This window comes from Oncorhynchus keta, chromosome 18 (genome assembly GCF_023373465.1).
Source record: "Oncorhynchus keta strain PuntledgeMale-10-30-2019 chromosome 18, Oket_V2, whole genome shotgun sequence".
Taxonomy (NCBI): domain Eukaryota; kingdom Metazoa; phylum Chordata; class Actinopteri; order Salmoniformes; family Salmonidae; genus Oncorhynchus; species Oncorhynchus keta.
In genome coordinates, this window is record NC_068438.1 from 45,622,018 (window position 1) to 45,637,250 (window position 15,233).

The 15,233-nt window shown below is 46.7% G+C and overlaps 1 protein-coding gene across 1 annotated transcript; it reads right to left on the reverse strand.

Moving 5' to 3' along the window:
- Window positions 1-330: 330 nt before the first annotated feature.
- Window positions 331-5,075, reverse strand: LOC118397590 (extracellular calcium-sensing receptor-like). Its single transcript, XM_052468532.1, has 11 exons — window positions 4,787-5,075; window positions 4,385-4,676; window positions 3,934-4,176; window positions 3,680-3,778; window positions 3,213-3,528; window positions 2,959-3,131; window positions 2,573-2,803; window positions 2,146-2,269; window positions 1,858-2,051; window positions 1,470-1,748; window positions 331-1,355 (listed from the first exon to the last, which is right to left on the reverse strand). Exons 1-11 carry the CDS (start codon window positions 5,014-5,016, stop codon window positions 927-929), a joined length of 2,610 nt encoding a protein of 869 aa, XP_052324492.1. The 5' UTR covers window positions 5,017-5,075; the 3' UTR covers window positions 331-926.
- Window positions 5,076-15,233: the final 10,158 nt, after the last annotated feature.

Sequence of the window (15,233 nt, forward strand, 5' to 3'; positions counted from 1 at the left end):
AGAAAGGTATGCAAATTTATACAAAATAAAAAATACTAAAATATCACCTTTACATAAGTATTCAGACCCTTTACTGAGTACTTTGTCGAAGCACTTTTGGCAGTGATTACAGCCTTGAGTCTTCTGGGTGTGAAGAGGGAGTGATGGGGAGTGGAGAGGTTCCCACAGTGGGTAAGCAGACAGTGGAATGTTACTGTTTTCATTTTGTTATACGATGAGTGACAGACACACACACACACACACACTCACACACTGACTGGGTGACGAAGGAATCATGTGTAGGGGGTCTGTAGGTTCTGTCAGACAGACTCAATACTAACTCTTCCAGCATGAGTAGACACTACGTAAACTTTATTGGTATTGTTCATATATACGTGTTTATTTCTGACACATTATAAGAACACATTCTAATATTAATATTATTCTTAATATTATTAATATTAAGTTAGAGCAGGAAATGAATGTTTCCAAACAGAATGGACATTCCCCTGTTGAAATGAATGTCAACAAGCCCTAAATAACGATGTGAGTATGTTTAAGTTAATATTTGGACATCATGTATTTCTTGGTGGTTTCTAATTGGACATCTTGTGTTTCTTGGTGGATTCTAATTGGACATCATGTGTTTCTTGGTGGTTTCTAAATGGACATCATGTGTTTCTTTGTGGTTTCTAAATGGACATCATGTGTTTCTTGGTGGTTTCTAAATGGACATCATGTGTTTCTTGGTGGTTTCTAAATGGACATCATGTGTTTCTTGGTGGTTTCTAAATGGACATCATGTGTTTCTTGGTGGTTTCTAATTGGACATCTTGTGTTTCTTGGTGGTTTCTAATTGGACATCATGTGTTTCTTGGTGGTTTCTAATTGGACATATGTGTTTCTTGGTGGTTTCTAATTGGACAACATGTGTTTCTTGGTAGTTTCTATTTGGACATCATGTGTCTCTTGGTGTTTCTCTCTGGTCTCAGAAGGATAATGTAACACTTTGGAGCAAACAGACAGAACAGCAGCCCAAAGCTGGAGGCCAGGATGGCAAAGATCTCTACAGCTACTGTGTACTTCCCAGGAGAGCTGACGTAGGCAGGGATGAAGGAGATCCACACGGCACAGAAGATCAGCATGCTGAAGGTGATGAACTTGGCCTCGTTGAAGTTGTCTGGGAGTTTCCTGGCCAGGAAGGCTAAGAGGAGACAGAGGGAGGCCAGCAGGCCAATGTAGCCCAGCACCAGAGAGAAGCCGATCACAGAGCCCACCTCACACTCCAGGACGACCCTTGGCCCCCGACCCTCTCTGCCCCTCCTCTCAACAGGTCGGGGTGGAGCTAAGGCCAGCCACAGCACACAGATCAGCACCTTTGTAAGGGAACAGAGGTGGATGGAAAACTAGTAATCTTGAAATCAAATAACATGGTCAATGAAGGAAACAACTCCCATTCCCATAGAGTACAGTAAAAACTATATGTTTACCTGGATGAGTGTGCAGAATGAGATACCCATCCTTTGCTGGGTGGGGCTGAAGTATCTCATCAGGTTCTCTCCAGGCAGAGTGGCCCTGAAGGCCACCAGCACCACCACAGTCCTGCTGAGCAGACAGGAGATGCAGAACACAAAGCTTATACCAAACAGGGTGTGTCTCAGCATGCACGTCCACGGGTTCGGCTGGCCAATGAAAACCAGCGCACAAAGGAAGCAGAGCTTGAGAGACAGAAGGAGCAGGAAGCTGAGCTCAGAGTTGTTGGCTTTCACCTGGAACGAGACAGAGAAAGATAAATTAGACTGAGTGATGTCAGAAATCATATGACACAATCTCATCTCTGTCCAGTACCTCAAAATATGATCATATGATTCAACTCACCAGGGCTGTGTGACGGTGGTAGAGGAAGGTGGCCAGGGCACCGGCTGTGAGTGTTGCCCCGGAAACTGAGATGACAGACAGGATGACGCCCATGGTGTCGCTGTAGGAGAGGAAGTCCACCAGCTGGGGGATGCAGGCCGTACGATCAGGGTTGGACCAGAACCGCTCTGGACACCTAATACACTCAACTGACCCTGATATAGAAGGAAGAAGAATGAGGAGCCCAAATCAGGACCAATCAGGATTGAGGAAAAATATGAATTGGAATCAGAACCGTTGATAGACTACCTGTTGTGTTGCTGATCTCTCCCTCAGCACAGGACAGACAGTCAAAGCAGCACACAGGCCTCCCCTTCTGTACCGCATGCCTGGTGCCAGGGGGACAGTCAGCACTGCATACAGACACAAGGACCTACCAGAGGGGGAGAGGAAGAAGTTATCATCATCATCATTAGCATTGCTATTATCATAATTATTTCACAGACAGGCAGGCTTGCTGGGTCCCTCTGGGGACTATGTCAGGAATATGAACACACAAATATCTCACATTCTGTATCATGCTCCCCCTGAGTGGCTCAGCATTCTAAGGCACTACATATCAGTGCAAGTGGCATCACTACAGTCCCTGGTTCGAATCCAAGCTGTATCAAATTTGGCCGTGATTCACACAAACACTCCACTCTGCCTCAATGACACTAAACTGAACAGTTCTCACCTCATCTCCGCTGCCCCCACCCCACATCACTTTATCCATGTCGATGTGAAACTGGTCGTCCGATCCCTCAGAGGACAGAAAATGTCCGACCTGGACAAACTCTGCCGTCCCCTCGGGGGTCACATGCCAGTTGATGATGTCATAAGAGGCAGGCGGATCACCATTCATGTCGAAGTGGAAAGATTCCCCCACAGGAGTAGTGAAGTTCACTCCCCTCAGGTAATGAACAATCTCAAAGAGAAAAGGGCATTGGTACAGGATTAAGAGTTAGAACCAGTTGTGGCTTTTGTTCTTCAGAACTCAAACCTTACAAAGTGTTTCCACTGTATCCTGACTGGAAACATTAGTGTTCTTAACTTGAAAACAGATCAACATCTTATTCTCACCTGGCTGGGCTGAAGCTTCCTGATATCAGGGCACTGTCCACCATTAAAGACTCCGTCCCCTGGTCGACAGGCCATCATATCCTGTATGGCGTAGGCGATGGCGTACACAGCCTTGTACACATTATAGCTGGCTCTCAGCTGAGACACGTCAGCATACTGGCTCTCCCCCTCACCTAGGATTGACACTTCATTTTACTGAGATAACATTGGGAATTTGGACAAAAACAGAGATGTAGGTGTAAAGTCTCCCTCACGTATGACCTCTGACCCCGTACACTGCGGCCGGGACGGCAGTGTCACGCTGAGGTCAACTCCCAGAGAACACCCAAACATCTCTTCCCACAAATCTCTCAGGAATGGGTCGGACTTTTGGTAGTCCCCGTCTGGATGGAGGCGTGTTAGGAAAGGCCCCAGGCCGGGAATATCAGCTTTCTTCAGGGCAAAACCGATTGTCCCGGCAAGAGAGGGCATGTTTCTCGGGGAGGCGATAGTAGAGTAGGTGACCCAGGACTCTGAGGCAATCCACTGCTTATCTGTAATGTTCTGACGGACAACCTCTTCCATCAGGGCCTGGAGAATGAAATTGTTAAAAAGATCAAGATAATCAAGATCAAATGCATGATTATCAATTTTGAAATTATTGTGTCTATAAAGTGAATCAAGACACAAGGACACTGCTACAGCAGTGTTACAAATCATTAACAATACTCTGACTGCTCACCCCTGAATGACCCGTGAATCCTACAAATGCCACCACCACTCTGGCAGTAGATCCTCTGATGGTGTCTGCAATGTGCCTGATCTTTCTCTTAGACGGTACCTTGGGGATGACCATCAGTGAGAGAAAGGGAAGAGAGTCAGAGAATATCAGAGAGAGCATTTCTATTAGATTAGAAGAGATGGGGAGTGAAAGAGAGAGAGAAAGATAGAGCAAAAGAGAGAGTTTATTGTCAGATCATCAGAGTGAGGTCATACCTTGGGCAGGACCTCAGAGTAGGCGACACACACCCCAGAACCCTGGAGCTCTTGGAGAAGCAGCTGAACCCCAAACTTGCCATAATCATCATCCTCTGACACTAGCCCTACCCACACCCATCTCAGCAGACGCAGAAGCTTGGCCATGCCCCGAGCCTGGAAGGCATCGCTGGGAACAGTACGGAAGAATGAGGGGTACTTCCAGTTGTCACTCAAACACGCACAGGTGGCAAAGTAACTCACCTGGGAGAGAAAAGAGTGAGAGAGAGAGGGCATGAAAGAGACAGTGAGAGACAGAGAGAGAGTGAGAGTCAAGGATAATTATAATTTGTAAGGTGCAGAGGGAGAAGGAAAGTAAACGTTAGAGAGAGAGAAATCTAGATAGAGATGGAAATGTCATGTGAAAAGAGTCATCATCTCATCCCAACCTGTAATCCAACCCCTGCCTCACCATGGGTAAATCAAATGGCCCGAGGGTCTGTGCCACCACCATGGAGGCTGAGGAGTGGGCATCCCCGATGATGACGGGAACCTCAGGAGTAGTGCCACAATCTGTTTCCACCACGGAGGCCTCCTTGCCGGTCACCATGGCTAGGGCCGCCCCCAGGGTGATGCCCTCTGTCCGGCATGTGTCAGAAGCCAGGAACCCCAGGGTGAGGTTAGGCAGGAAGGCTGGGTCACGGTTAATCTCCTCCACAGCAAAGATCATAGTCTGGAGCCAGCGGTAAGCACGCTGTTTAAAACTGACAGACGGAAGAAAGGAAGATACGAAGAGATAAGAGTTCAACTGAATACACATTACCTTCAAGGGAAAACACAATGACAAAAAGCTGTTATCACACAAGCTGCGTACATTGTACAGGTATAATTTTCCTTAATGCTCCTGAACTCCTGTTCTGGTAGAGGGGCTTCCACATGGATGGGGAACAGGCCCCCAATGACCACATCTCCTGCCCGATAAACACTGCCTGAGATGGGCTTAGCTATTAGCCGACAAGCCCCCTCTCCACCTCCATCCAGACCCCAGACAGACCCAGGGACATGGAGACAGTAGAGCAGCCACAGCCAGCCCCAGAGGCTCATCACCTGGAGAGAGACAAGGCTGAGGACTGGGAGAGTTCCGTCACCTGTTGGAGAGAGACCAAACCAAGACCTTGTAGACAGAACACTCTGTAGACAAAAAGACATGATCAAAGTGCTTTCAATGAAGAGATACATCATACAACACAGACACCTGTTGTTTCAGAGTAACCAGACATGTGAAACAACAGTGATAGACACACAACACCTTGTTCTACCTCTGCCCTACCTGGCAACAGAAAACCTTATCCTGGTGAGACAGACAGATAGACAGACAAACAGACAGACAGAAAGAGAGAGAGAGAGAGAGATGATGAGTGTCTGTCAGTCTGGTATCTCCTGCAGAGAGTGTGAGAGTGAAAGAGGGAGAGGAAGAGGAGAGAAGGGGAGCTGCTGATATAGGGAGAAATGAGCCCCCGGCTAAAAAACAAGTACACGGCCACCAGGGGGTGCTTGTAGGGAGGGAGGGGCAGGAGGGGGTTAATTGGGACTTGTTATTGGAGGATAACTTGGGGATCATGTAATTGGGGGTAATTGCAGGAAGCATTTGAGTGTGATGTTTTTGAAGGTAATGTGTAGTACAGGAGATACAGTATCTGTTCTTCAACATCATCAGATGGATCCATTCAGACAGATATTACATCATACTGTACAATAAATTATTTTATTAAGTAAAAAGTTAAATTCTGACTAAATGGATTAGAGATGCATGGAGAGAAAGAGAGAGAGGGAGAGAGCGAGAGAGAGAGACCACTTCTGGGAAAATTGGAACACACTACATGAACAACAACAGAGTTATCTATCCAAAATGGAGATGTATGGATAAACCAGCCAAGGTGCATCCTGTTTCCATTGATCATCTTTGAGATGTGCCTACATTTTGATTGCAGTTCACTTGTGGTAAAATCAATAAATGTAATGTGAATTGGAAAAGCACACACCTGTCTATATAAGGTCCCACAGTTGACAGTATATGTCAGAGCAAAAACCAAGCCATGAGGTCAAAGGAATTGTCTGTCAAGCTCCGAGACAGGATTGTGTCGAGGCACAGATCTGGGAAAGGGTACCAAAACATTTATGCAGCATTGAAGTTCCCCAGGAACACAGTGGCCTCCATCATCCATAAATGAAAGAAGTTTGGAACCGTCAAGACTCTTGCTAGAGCTGGCCACCCAGCCAAACTGAGAAATCGGGGGGAGAAGGGCCTTGGTCAGGGAGGTGATCAAGAACCCAATGGTCACTCTGACAGAATTCTGGAGTTCCTCTGTGGAGATGGGAGAACCTTCAAAAAGGACAACCATCTCTGCAGCACCGCCAATCAGGCCTTTATGGTGGAGTGGCCAGATGGAAGCCACTCCTAAGTAAAAGGCTACACAACCGCACCGCATGGAGTTTGCCAAAAGGCATCTAAAGGACTCTCAGACCATGAGAAGCAAGATTATCTGGTCTGATTTAATCAAGATTGAACTATTTAGGGTGAATGCCAAGTGTCACGTCTGGAGGAAACCTGGCACCATCCGTAGGGTGAAGAATGGTGTTGGCAGCATCGTGCTGTGGAGTTGTTTTTCAGCGGCAGGGACTGGGAGACTAGTCAGGATCGAGTGAAAGATGAACGGAGCAAAGTACAGAAAGATCCTTAATGGAAACCTGCTCCAGACCGCTCAGGACCTCAGACTGGGGCAAAGGTTTACCATCTAACAGGACAACAACCCTAAGAACACAGCCAAGACCACGCAGGAGTGGCTTGGGCCCAAGTGTCTGAATGTCCTTGAGTGGCCTAGCCAGACCCTGGACTTGAACCCGATCGAACATCTCCTGAGAGACCTGAAAAAAGCTGTGCAGCGACCTTCCTCATCCAGCCTGTCTGAGCTTGAGGGGATCTGCAGAGAAGAATGTGAGAAACTCCCCAAATATAGGTGTGACACGCTTGTAGCGTCATACCCAAGAAGACTCCAGGCTGTAATCGCTGACAAAGGTGCTTCAACAGAGTACGGAGTTAAAGGGTCTTAAGGGTCTGATTGCTTATGTAAATGTGATATTGCCAGGGATTTTTTTTTAATGAATTTGCAAAAATTTCGAAGAACCTGTTTTGCTTTGTCATTTTGGGTATTTTGTGTAGACTGATTAGGGGGGGAAACTATTTTAGAATAAGGTTGTACTGTAACAAAATTCAAAGGGTCTGAATAATTTTCGAATGCACTGTATATCAACGAATTGGCAAGGGCACTAGAACAGTCTGCAGCATCCGGACTCACCCTACTACCATTAGCTCTGACAAATTGAAAACTCTAGTCATTGGCGACTCCACTACCCGCAGTATTAGACTTAAAACAAATCATCCAGCGATCATACACTGTTTACCAGGGGGCAGGGCTACCGACGTTAAGGCTAATCTGAAGATGGTGCTGGCTAAAGCTAAAACTGGCGAGTGTAGAGAGTATAGAGATATTGTTATCCACGTCGGCACCAACAATGTTAGGATGAAACAGTCAGAGATCACCAAGCTAATAGCTTCTGCGTGTAAATCAGCTAGAAAGATGTGTTGGCATCGAGTAATTGTCTCTGGCCCCCTCCCAGTTAGGGGGACTGATGAGCTCTACAGCAGTCTCACAACTCAATCTCTGGTTGAAAACTGTTTTCTGCCCCTCCCAAAAGATAGAATTTGTAGATAATTGGCCCTCTTTCTGGGACTCACCCACAAACAGGACCAAGCCTGACCTAAATGCTGAGGATTTGTAGACGGACTCCATCCTAGCTGGAGGGGTGCTCTCATCTTATCTACCAACATAGACAGGGCTCTAACTCCTCTAGCTCCACAATGAAATAGGGTGCAGGCCAGGCAGCAGGCTGTTAGCCAGCCTGCCAGCATAATGGAGTCTGCAACTAGCACAGTCAGTGTAGTCAGCTCAGCTATCACCATTGAGACCGTGTCTGTGCCTCGACCTAGGTTGGGCAAAACTAAACATGGCGGTGTTCGCCTCAGCAATCTCACTAGGATAAAGACCACCTCCATTCCTGTCATTATTGAAAGAGATCATGATACCTCACATCTCAAAATAGGGCTACTTAATGTTAGATCCCTTACTTCAAAGGAAATTATAGTCAATGAACTAATCACTGATCATAATCTTGATGTGATTGGCCTGACTGAAACATGGTTTAAGCCTGATGAATTTACTGTGTTAAATGAGGCCTCACCTCCTGGCTACACTAGTGACCATATCCCCCGTGCATCCCGCAAAGGCGGAGGTGTTGCTAACATTTACGATAGCAAATTTCAATTTACAAAAAAAAATGATGTTTTCGTCTTTTGAGCTTCTAGTCATGAAATCTATGCAGCCTACTTAATCACTTTTTATAGCTACTGTTTACAGGCCTCCTGGGCCATATACAGCGTTCCTCACCGAGTTCCCTGAATTCCTATCGAACCTTGTAGTCATAGCAGATAATATTCTAATCTTTGGTGACTTTAATATTCACATGGAAAAGTCCACAGACCCACTCCAAAAGGCTTTCGGAGCCTTCATCGACTCGAGTGGGTTTTGTCCAACATGTCTCTGGACCCACTCACTGTCACAGTCATACGCTGGACCTAGTTTTGTCCCATGGAATAAATGTTGTGGATCTTAATGTTTTTCTTCATAATCCTGGACTATCGGACCACCATTTTATTACGTTTGCAATTGCAACAAATAATCTGCTCAGACCCCAACCAAGGAACATCAAAAGTCGTGCTATAAATTCACAGACAACAAAAAGATTCCTTGATGTCCTTCCAGATTCCCTCTGTCTACCCAAGGACACCAGAGGACAAAAATCAGTTAACCACCTAACTGAGGAACTCAAATTAACCTTGCGCAATACCCTAGATGCAGTTGCACCCCTAAAAACATTTCTCATAAGAAACTAGCTCCCTGGTACACAGAAAATACCCGAGCTCTGAAGCAAGCTTCCAGAAAATTGGAAAGGAAATGGCGCCACACCAAACTGGAATTCTTCCGAGTAGCTTGGAAAGACAGTACCGTGCAGTACCGAAGAGCCCTTACTGCTGCTCGATCATCCTATTTTTCTAACTTAATTGAGGAAAATAAGAACAATCCGAAATTCCTTTTTGATACTGTTGCAAAGCTAACTAAAAAGCAGCATTCCCCAAGAGAGGATGACTTTCACTTTAGCAGTGATAAATTCATGAACTTCTTTGAGGAAAAGATTATGATTATTAGAAAGCAAATTACGGACTCCTCTTTAAATCTGCGTATTCCTTCAAAGCTCAGTTGTCCTGAGTCTGCACAACTCTCCCAGGACCTAGGATCAAGAGAGACGCTCAAGTGTTTTAGTACTATATCTCTTGACACAATGATGAAAATAATCATGGCCTCTAAACCTTCAAGCTGCATACTGGACCCTATTCCAACTAAACTACTGAAAGAGCTGCGTCCTGTGCTTGGCCCTCCTATGTTGAACATAATAAATGGCTCTCTATCCACCGGATGTGTATTCTTTTGGAGAGATTGGAAACCCAAATTGGTCTATTGGTCACGGACAAGTTCTGGCCTGGTTTAGATCTTATCTGTCGGAAAGATATCAGTTTGTCTCTGTGAATGGTTTGTCCTCTGACAAATCAACTATACATTTCGGTGTTCCTTAAGGTTCCGTTTTAGGACCACTATTGTTTTCACTATATATTTTACCTCTTGGGGATGTTATTCGAAAACATAATGTTAACTTTCACTGCTATGCGGATGACACACAGCTGTACATTTCAATGAAACATGGTGAAGCCCCAAAATTGCCCTTGCTAGAAGCATGTGTTTCAAACATGTAAGGCGGATGGCTGCAAACTTTCTACTTTTAAACTCGGACAAAACAGAGATGCTTGTTCTAGGTCCCAAGAAACAAAGATATCTTCTGTTGAATCTGACAATTAATCTTAAAGGTTGTACAGTCGTCTCAAATAAAACTGTGAAGGACCTCGGCGTTACTCTGGACCCTGATCTCTCTTTTGAAGAACACATCAAGACCATTTCAAGGACAGCTTTTTTCCATCTACGTAACATTGCAAAAATCTGAAACTTTCTGTCCAAAAAGGATGCAGAAAAATGAATCCAGGCTTTTGTCACTTCTAGGTTAGACTGCTGCAATGCTCTACTTTCCGGCTACCCGGATAAAGCACTAAATAAACTTCAGTTGGTGCTAAATACGGCTGCTAGAATCCTGACTAGAACCAAAGAATTTGATCATATTACTCCAGTGCTAGCCTCTCTACACTGGCTTCCTGTCAAAGCAAAGGCTGATTTCAAGGTTTTACTGCTAACCTACAAAGCATTACATGGGCTTGCTCCTACCTATCTCTCTGATTTGGTCCTGCCGTACATACCTACACGTACACTACGGTCACAAGACGCAGGCCTCCTAATTGTCCCTAGAATTTCTAAGCAAACAGCTGGAGGCAGGGCTTTCTCCTATAGAGCTCAATTTTTATGGAACGGTCTGCCTACCCATGTCAGAGACGCAAACTCGGTCTCAACCTTTAAGTCTTTACTGAAGACTCATCTCTTCAGTGGGTCAGATGATTGAGTGTAGTCTGGCCCAGGAGTGGGAAGGTGAACGGAAAGGCTCTGGAGCAACGAACCGCCCTTGCTGTCTCTGCCTAGCCGGTTCCCCTCTTTCCACTGGGATTCTCTGCCTCTAACCCTATTACGGGGGCTGAGTCACTGGCTTACTGGGGCTCTCTCATGCCGTCCCTGGAAGGGGTGCGTCACCTGAATGGGTTGATTCACTGATGTGGTCATCCTGTCTGGGTTGGCGCCCCCCCCTTGGGTTGTGCCATGGCGGAGATCTTTGTGGGCTATACTCAGCCTTGTCTCAGGATGGTAAGTTGGTGGTTGAAGATATCCCTCTAGTTTTGTGGGGGCTGTGCTTTGGCAAAGTGGGTGGGGTTATATCCTTCCTGTTTGGCCCTGTCCGGGGGTGTCCTCGGATGGGGCCACAGTGTCTCCTGACCCCTCCTGTCTCAGCCTCCAATATTTATGCTGCAGTAGTTTACGTGTCGGGGGGCTAGGGTCAGTTTGTTATATCTGGAGTACTTCTCCTGTCCTATTCGGTGTGAATCTAAGTGTGCGTTCTCTAATTCTCTCCTTCTCTCTTTCTTTCTCTCTCTCTCTCTCTCTCGGAGGACCTGAGCCCTAGGACCATGCCCCAGGACTACCTGACATGATGACTCGTTGCTGTCCCCAGTCCACCTGGCCGTGCTGCTGCTCCAGTTTCAACTGACCTGAGCCCTAGGACCATGCCCCAGGTCTACCTGACATGATGACTCCTTGCTGTCCCCAGTCCATCTGGCCGTGCTGCTGCTCCAGTTTCAACTGACCTGAGCCCTAGGACCATGCTCCAGGTCTACCTGACATGATGACTCCTTGCTGTCCCCAGTCCACCTGGCCGTGCTGCTGCTCCAGTTTCAACTGTTCTGCCTTATTATTATACGACCATGCTGGTCATTTATGAACATTTGAACATCTTGGCCATGTTCTGTTATAATCTCCACCCGGCACAGCCAGAAGAGGACTGGCCACCCCACATAGCCTGGTTCCTCTCTAGGTTTCTTCCTAGGTTTTGGCATTTCTAGGGAGTTTTTCCTAGCCACCGTGCTTCTACACCTGCATTGCTTGCTGTTTGGGGTTTTAGGCTGGGTTTCTGTACAGCACTTTGATATGTCAGCTGATGTACGAAGGGCTATATAAATACATTTGATTTGATTTGATTGACTAGAATCTGATGTCAAATGTCTACTGTTTGCTGATGATCTGGTGTTCTGTCCCCAACCAAGAAGGGCCTACAGCTGCACCTAAGTCTTATGCAAATATTCTATGAGACCTGGGCCCTGACTGTAAATCTCAGTAAGACAAAAATAATGGTGTTCCAAAAAAGGTTAACTTTCCAGGACCACAAATACGAATTCCATCTAGACACCGTTGCCCCAGAGCACACAAAAAAACGATACATACCTTGGCCTAAACATCACTGTCACAGGTAACTTCCGCAAAGCTGTGAAGGCAAGAAGTACCTTCTAAACCATTAAAAGGAACATCAAATTCAACATACCACAGGATTTTGCAAAATAGACATGAATCAGTAATAGAGCCCGCTGCCCTTTATGCAGAGCAGACTTAGGGTGGCCACAGGAACGTAGGCGGGAGAGGAGGTCTGTTCCCGGTCCCACTTGCTCGTCCACGATTCCCAACTCGCCTCCAAGGAATACCGGAAGTTCCCGAAGTCTACATTGCCGGGAGGATCCAAAGTCACCTGAGTTCCCTCGGGAATCACAGAGGGCAGTCAACTCATCTCCTCTGGAGCCCATGCAACTTGGAAGGGCTAGATTGTCTCCTGTTGAACACTTGCGCAGACTGAGCACCAAGAGCTGTCTGTATTGTGGTACTACAGAACACTACATATCTATCTGTCTATTAAAAGACCAGGCTCATCAGTAGTTACGAGTACGCTGGTGAGCTGTACGGGAAGTATCCAATATCCCCTTACTCGTACCCCTCTTCATGCCATCCTGCTGTTGGGGGACCGCTCCAAATCTCTCCGGGTGCTCATTGACTCTGGGGCTGACGATAGTTTTATGGACTCTACCCTGGTGTCGGAGCTGGGTATCTCCACACAACCCCTTTTCATTCCCATGGATGTCACTGAAGCTGGATGGGTGCTCTATTGCCAGAGTTAACAGCAATATGGTTCCTATAAACCTGCGAGTGGCAGATAATTGGCAAGATAATTGGCACTTCCTGCTCATTGAAATGCCTTATGTACTTATCTCCTGATCGGCCTGCCCCTGAAAATCTTTGTGCAGGCTATGGAAAAGCCTTGGATCTCTCTGCCATTCCCGCGGAATTCCAAGACCTCCAGGAGGTTTTCAACAATGCTCTCGCTACATCTCTTCCTCCGCATCAACCCTACGACTGCGCAATTGACCTTTTCCCGGGCACAACACCACCTTGGGGGCAAATTTGTTCCCTGTCAGGTCCGTAGACCAAGCGAGCGTGCGCTGCGATTAACTGGCGATGTCATTCCGACTGACCAACGCTCTCACAGTGTTCCAGGCCCTGGTTAAGGATGTGCTTCATTACAAGTTGAACCGATTCGTGTTTGTCTACATCGACAACATCTGCATTTTTGCATGGTCAGCACAAGAGCAAGTCCTCCACGTCCGACAGGTCCTCCAGTGAATTACATCACTCCACCATCTCCTTCCTAGGATACATCATCACTGCAGGAACTATTCAGATAAATTCTAACAAGGTGAGAGTGGTGGTGGATTGGCCTCTACTCAAATTCAGAGTGCTGCTGCAATGTTTTCTGGGGTTTGCTAATTTCCTTGGGCTTCGTCCGGGGTTACAGCACCCTGGCTTCCCCCCTCTCAGCACTCACCTCTCACAAGGTTCCTTTCATGTGTTCTCCAGCAGCTGTCCGGCGTTCTCTGACCTCAAGCATCAATTCACTACAGCTCCCATCATAATCCATTTGTACCCGTCCCATCAGTTTGTGTTGAGTGGGGGAGATCCTGTCCCAGTGTTCTGCCCAAGACCAAAAACTGTATCCCCTCGCCTTCCTTTCCCATTGTCAAAACCCAGCTGAGAGGAAGTATGAGGTGGGAAATCAACAGCTACTTGTGGTTAAGATGTTGTTGGAGAAGTGGAGGCACTGGTTAGATGAGGCGGAACATCCATTATTAGTGTGGACTAACTATAAAAATCCTGCAATATCTCCGCACCGCCAAGCGCCTCATCTTAAGGCAGGCTCGATGGGCCCTGTTATTCACTCATTTTAATTTCACTATATCTTAGTGCCCCAAGAATGTCAAATCTGATGTGCTCTCACGCCTGTATATCCCTGCTGTGGTTGTCCCGGACTCTGCCGTTCTCCATTCCTGGAATGGGCACATTCCTCAAGACTCACCTGCCATCCTGGCTCCCGTTGGACGACAACGTTTTTATTGGCTCACCATGGTACCTGATGTCTTCGAGTTCGTCGCTGCCTGCACTGTGTCCACAGAATAATACTCTGCAGCAAGCTCTCTCGGACCTCCTTCAATCACTTCCTGTTCCTCACTGACCCGGTCTCATATATCCCTGGACTTAAATGGTCTCCCTCCATCAGATGGCAACACAGCAATCCTAACAATGGTAGATAGGTTTTCCGAAGACAACAATTTCATTCCTCTTTCCAAATTACCCCCAACCAAGGAGACGGCCCAGCTCATGGTGCAGCACGTCTTCCGGGGTCAATATGGTCTCCGGTCGTGGTCCTCAGTTCTCGTCCCGGTTCTGGAAGGCGTTCTGCACGCTCATTGGGTCGTCGGCCAGCCTGTCCTCTGACTTTCATCCTCAATCTAACGTCCAGTCAGACCGAGCCAATCAGGACCTGGAGACGGCTCTTCATTGCCTCGTCACCGCCAACCCCACCACCTGGAGCCAGAAACTTGTGTTAGTGGAATACACCCGCAACACCCTTCACTGGTCTCTCGCCCTTTGAGTGTTCCCTGGGCTATCAGACCACGCTCTCCCTGAGCAAGAGGAAGAATTCAGCAGACCCTCTGTCCATATGTTTGTCCACTGCTGTCGCCGTACTTGGAAGGGAGCCCGGATCCCTCTTCTCAAGACCACCTCCAGATGTTTGCAAAAGGAGGACTGCCAACGGACCCCGGCTCCCCGCTATAATCTAGGGCAGAGGGTATGGCTTTCCTCTCCTCTGCCCCTCCGGGTGGAGTCCCGTAGACTTTCCTCCTGTTTTGTCAGCCCTTTCCCCATCTGTAAAATCCTAAAGTCCTTAGCCCCTCTGCTGTTTATCTTCTATTGCCCCGAATCCACCGTATACATCCCACAGTTCATGTGTCTAGGATTAAACCTCTGCCTCATAAACCTTTGTCTAACAGTGAAATGCTTACTTATGGGCCCTTCCCAACAATGCAGAGAGAAATATATATATATATTAGAAATAAAATAGAGAAATAATGGAAAAGTGAAATACGTAATAATACAAGTAATAAATAAATAATGAATAACAATAACTAGGATATATACACATATACACATACACATACCGAGTCAATGTGCAGGGATACAAGGTAATTGAGGTAGATACAGTGCCTTCAGAAAGTATTCACACTCCTTGACTTTTTTTCACATTTTTTGTGTTACAGCCTGAATTTAAATGGGATT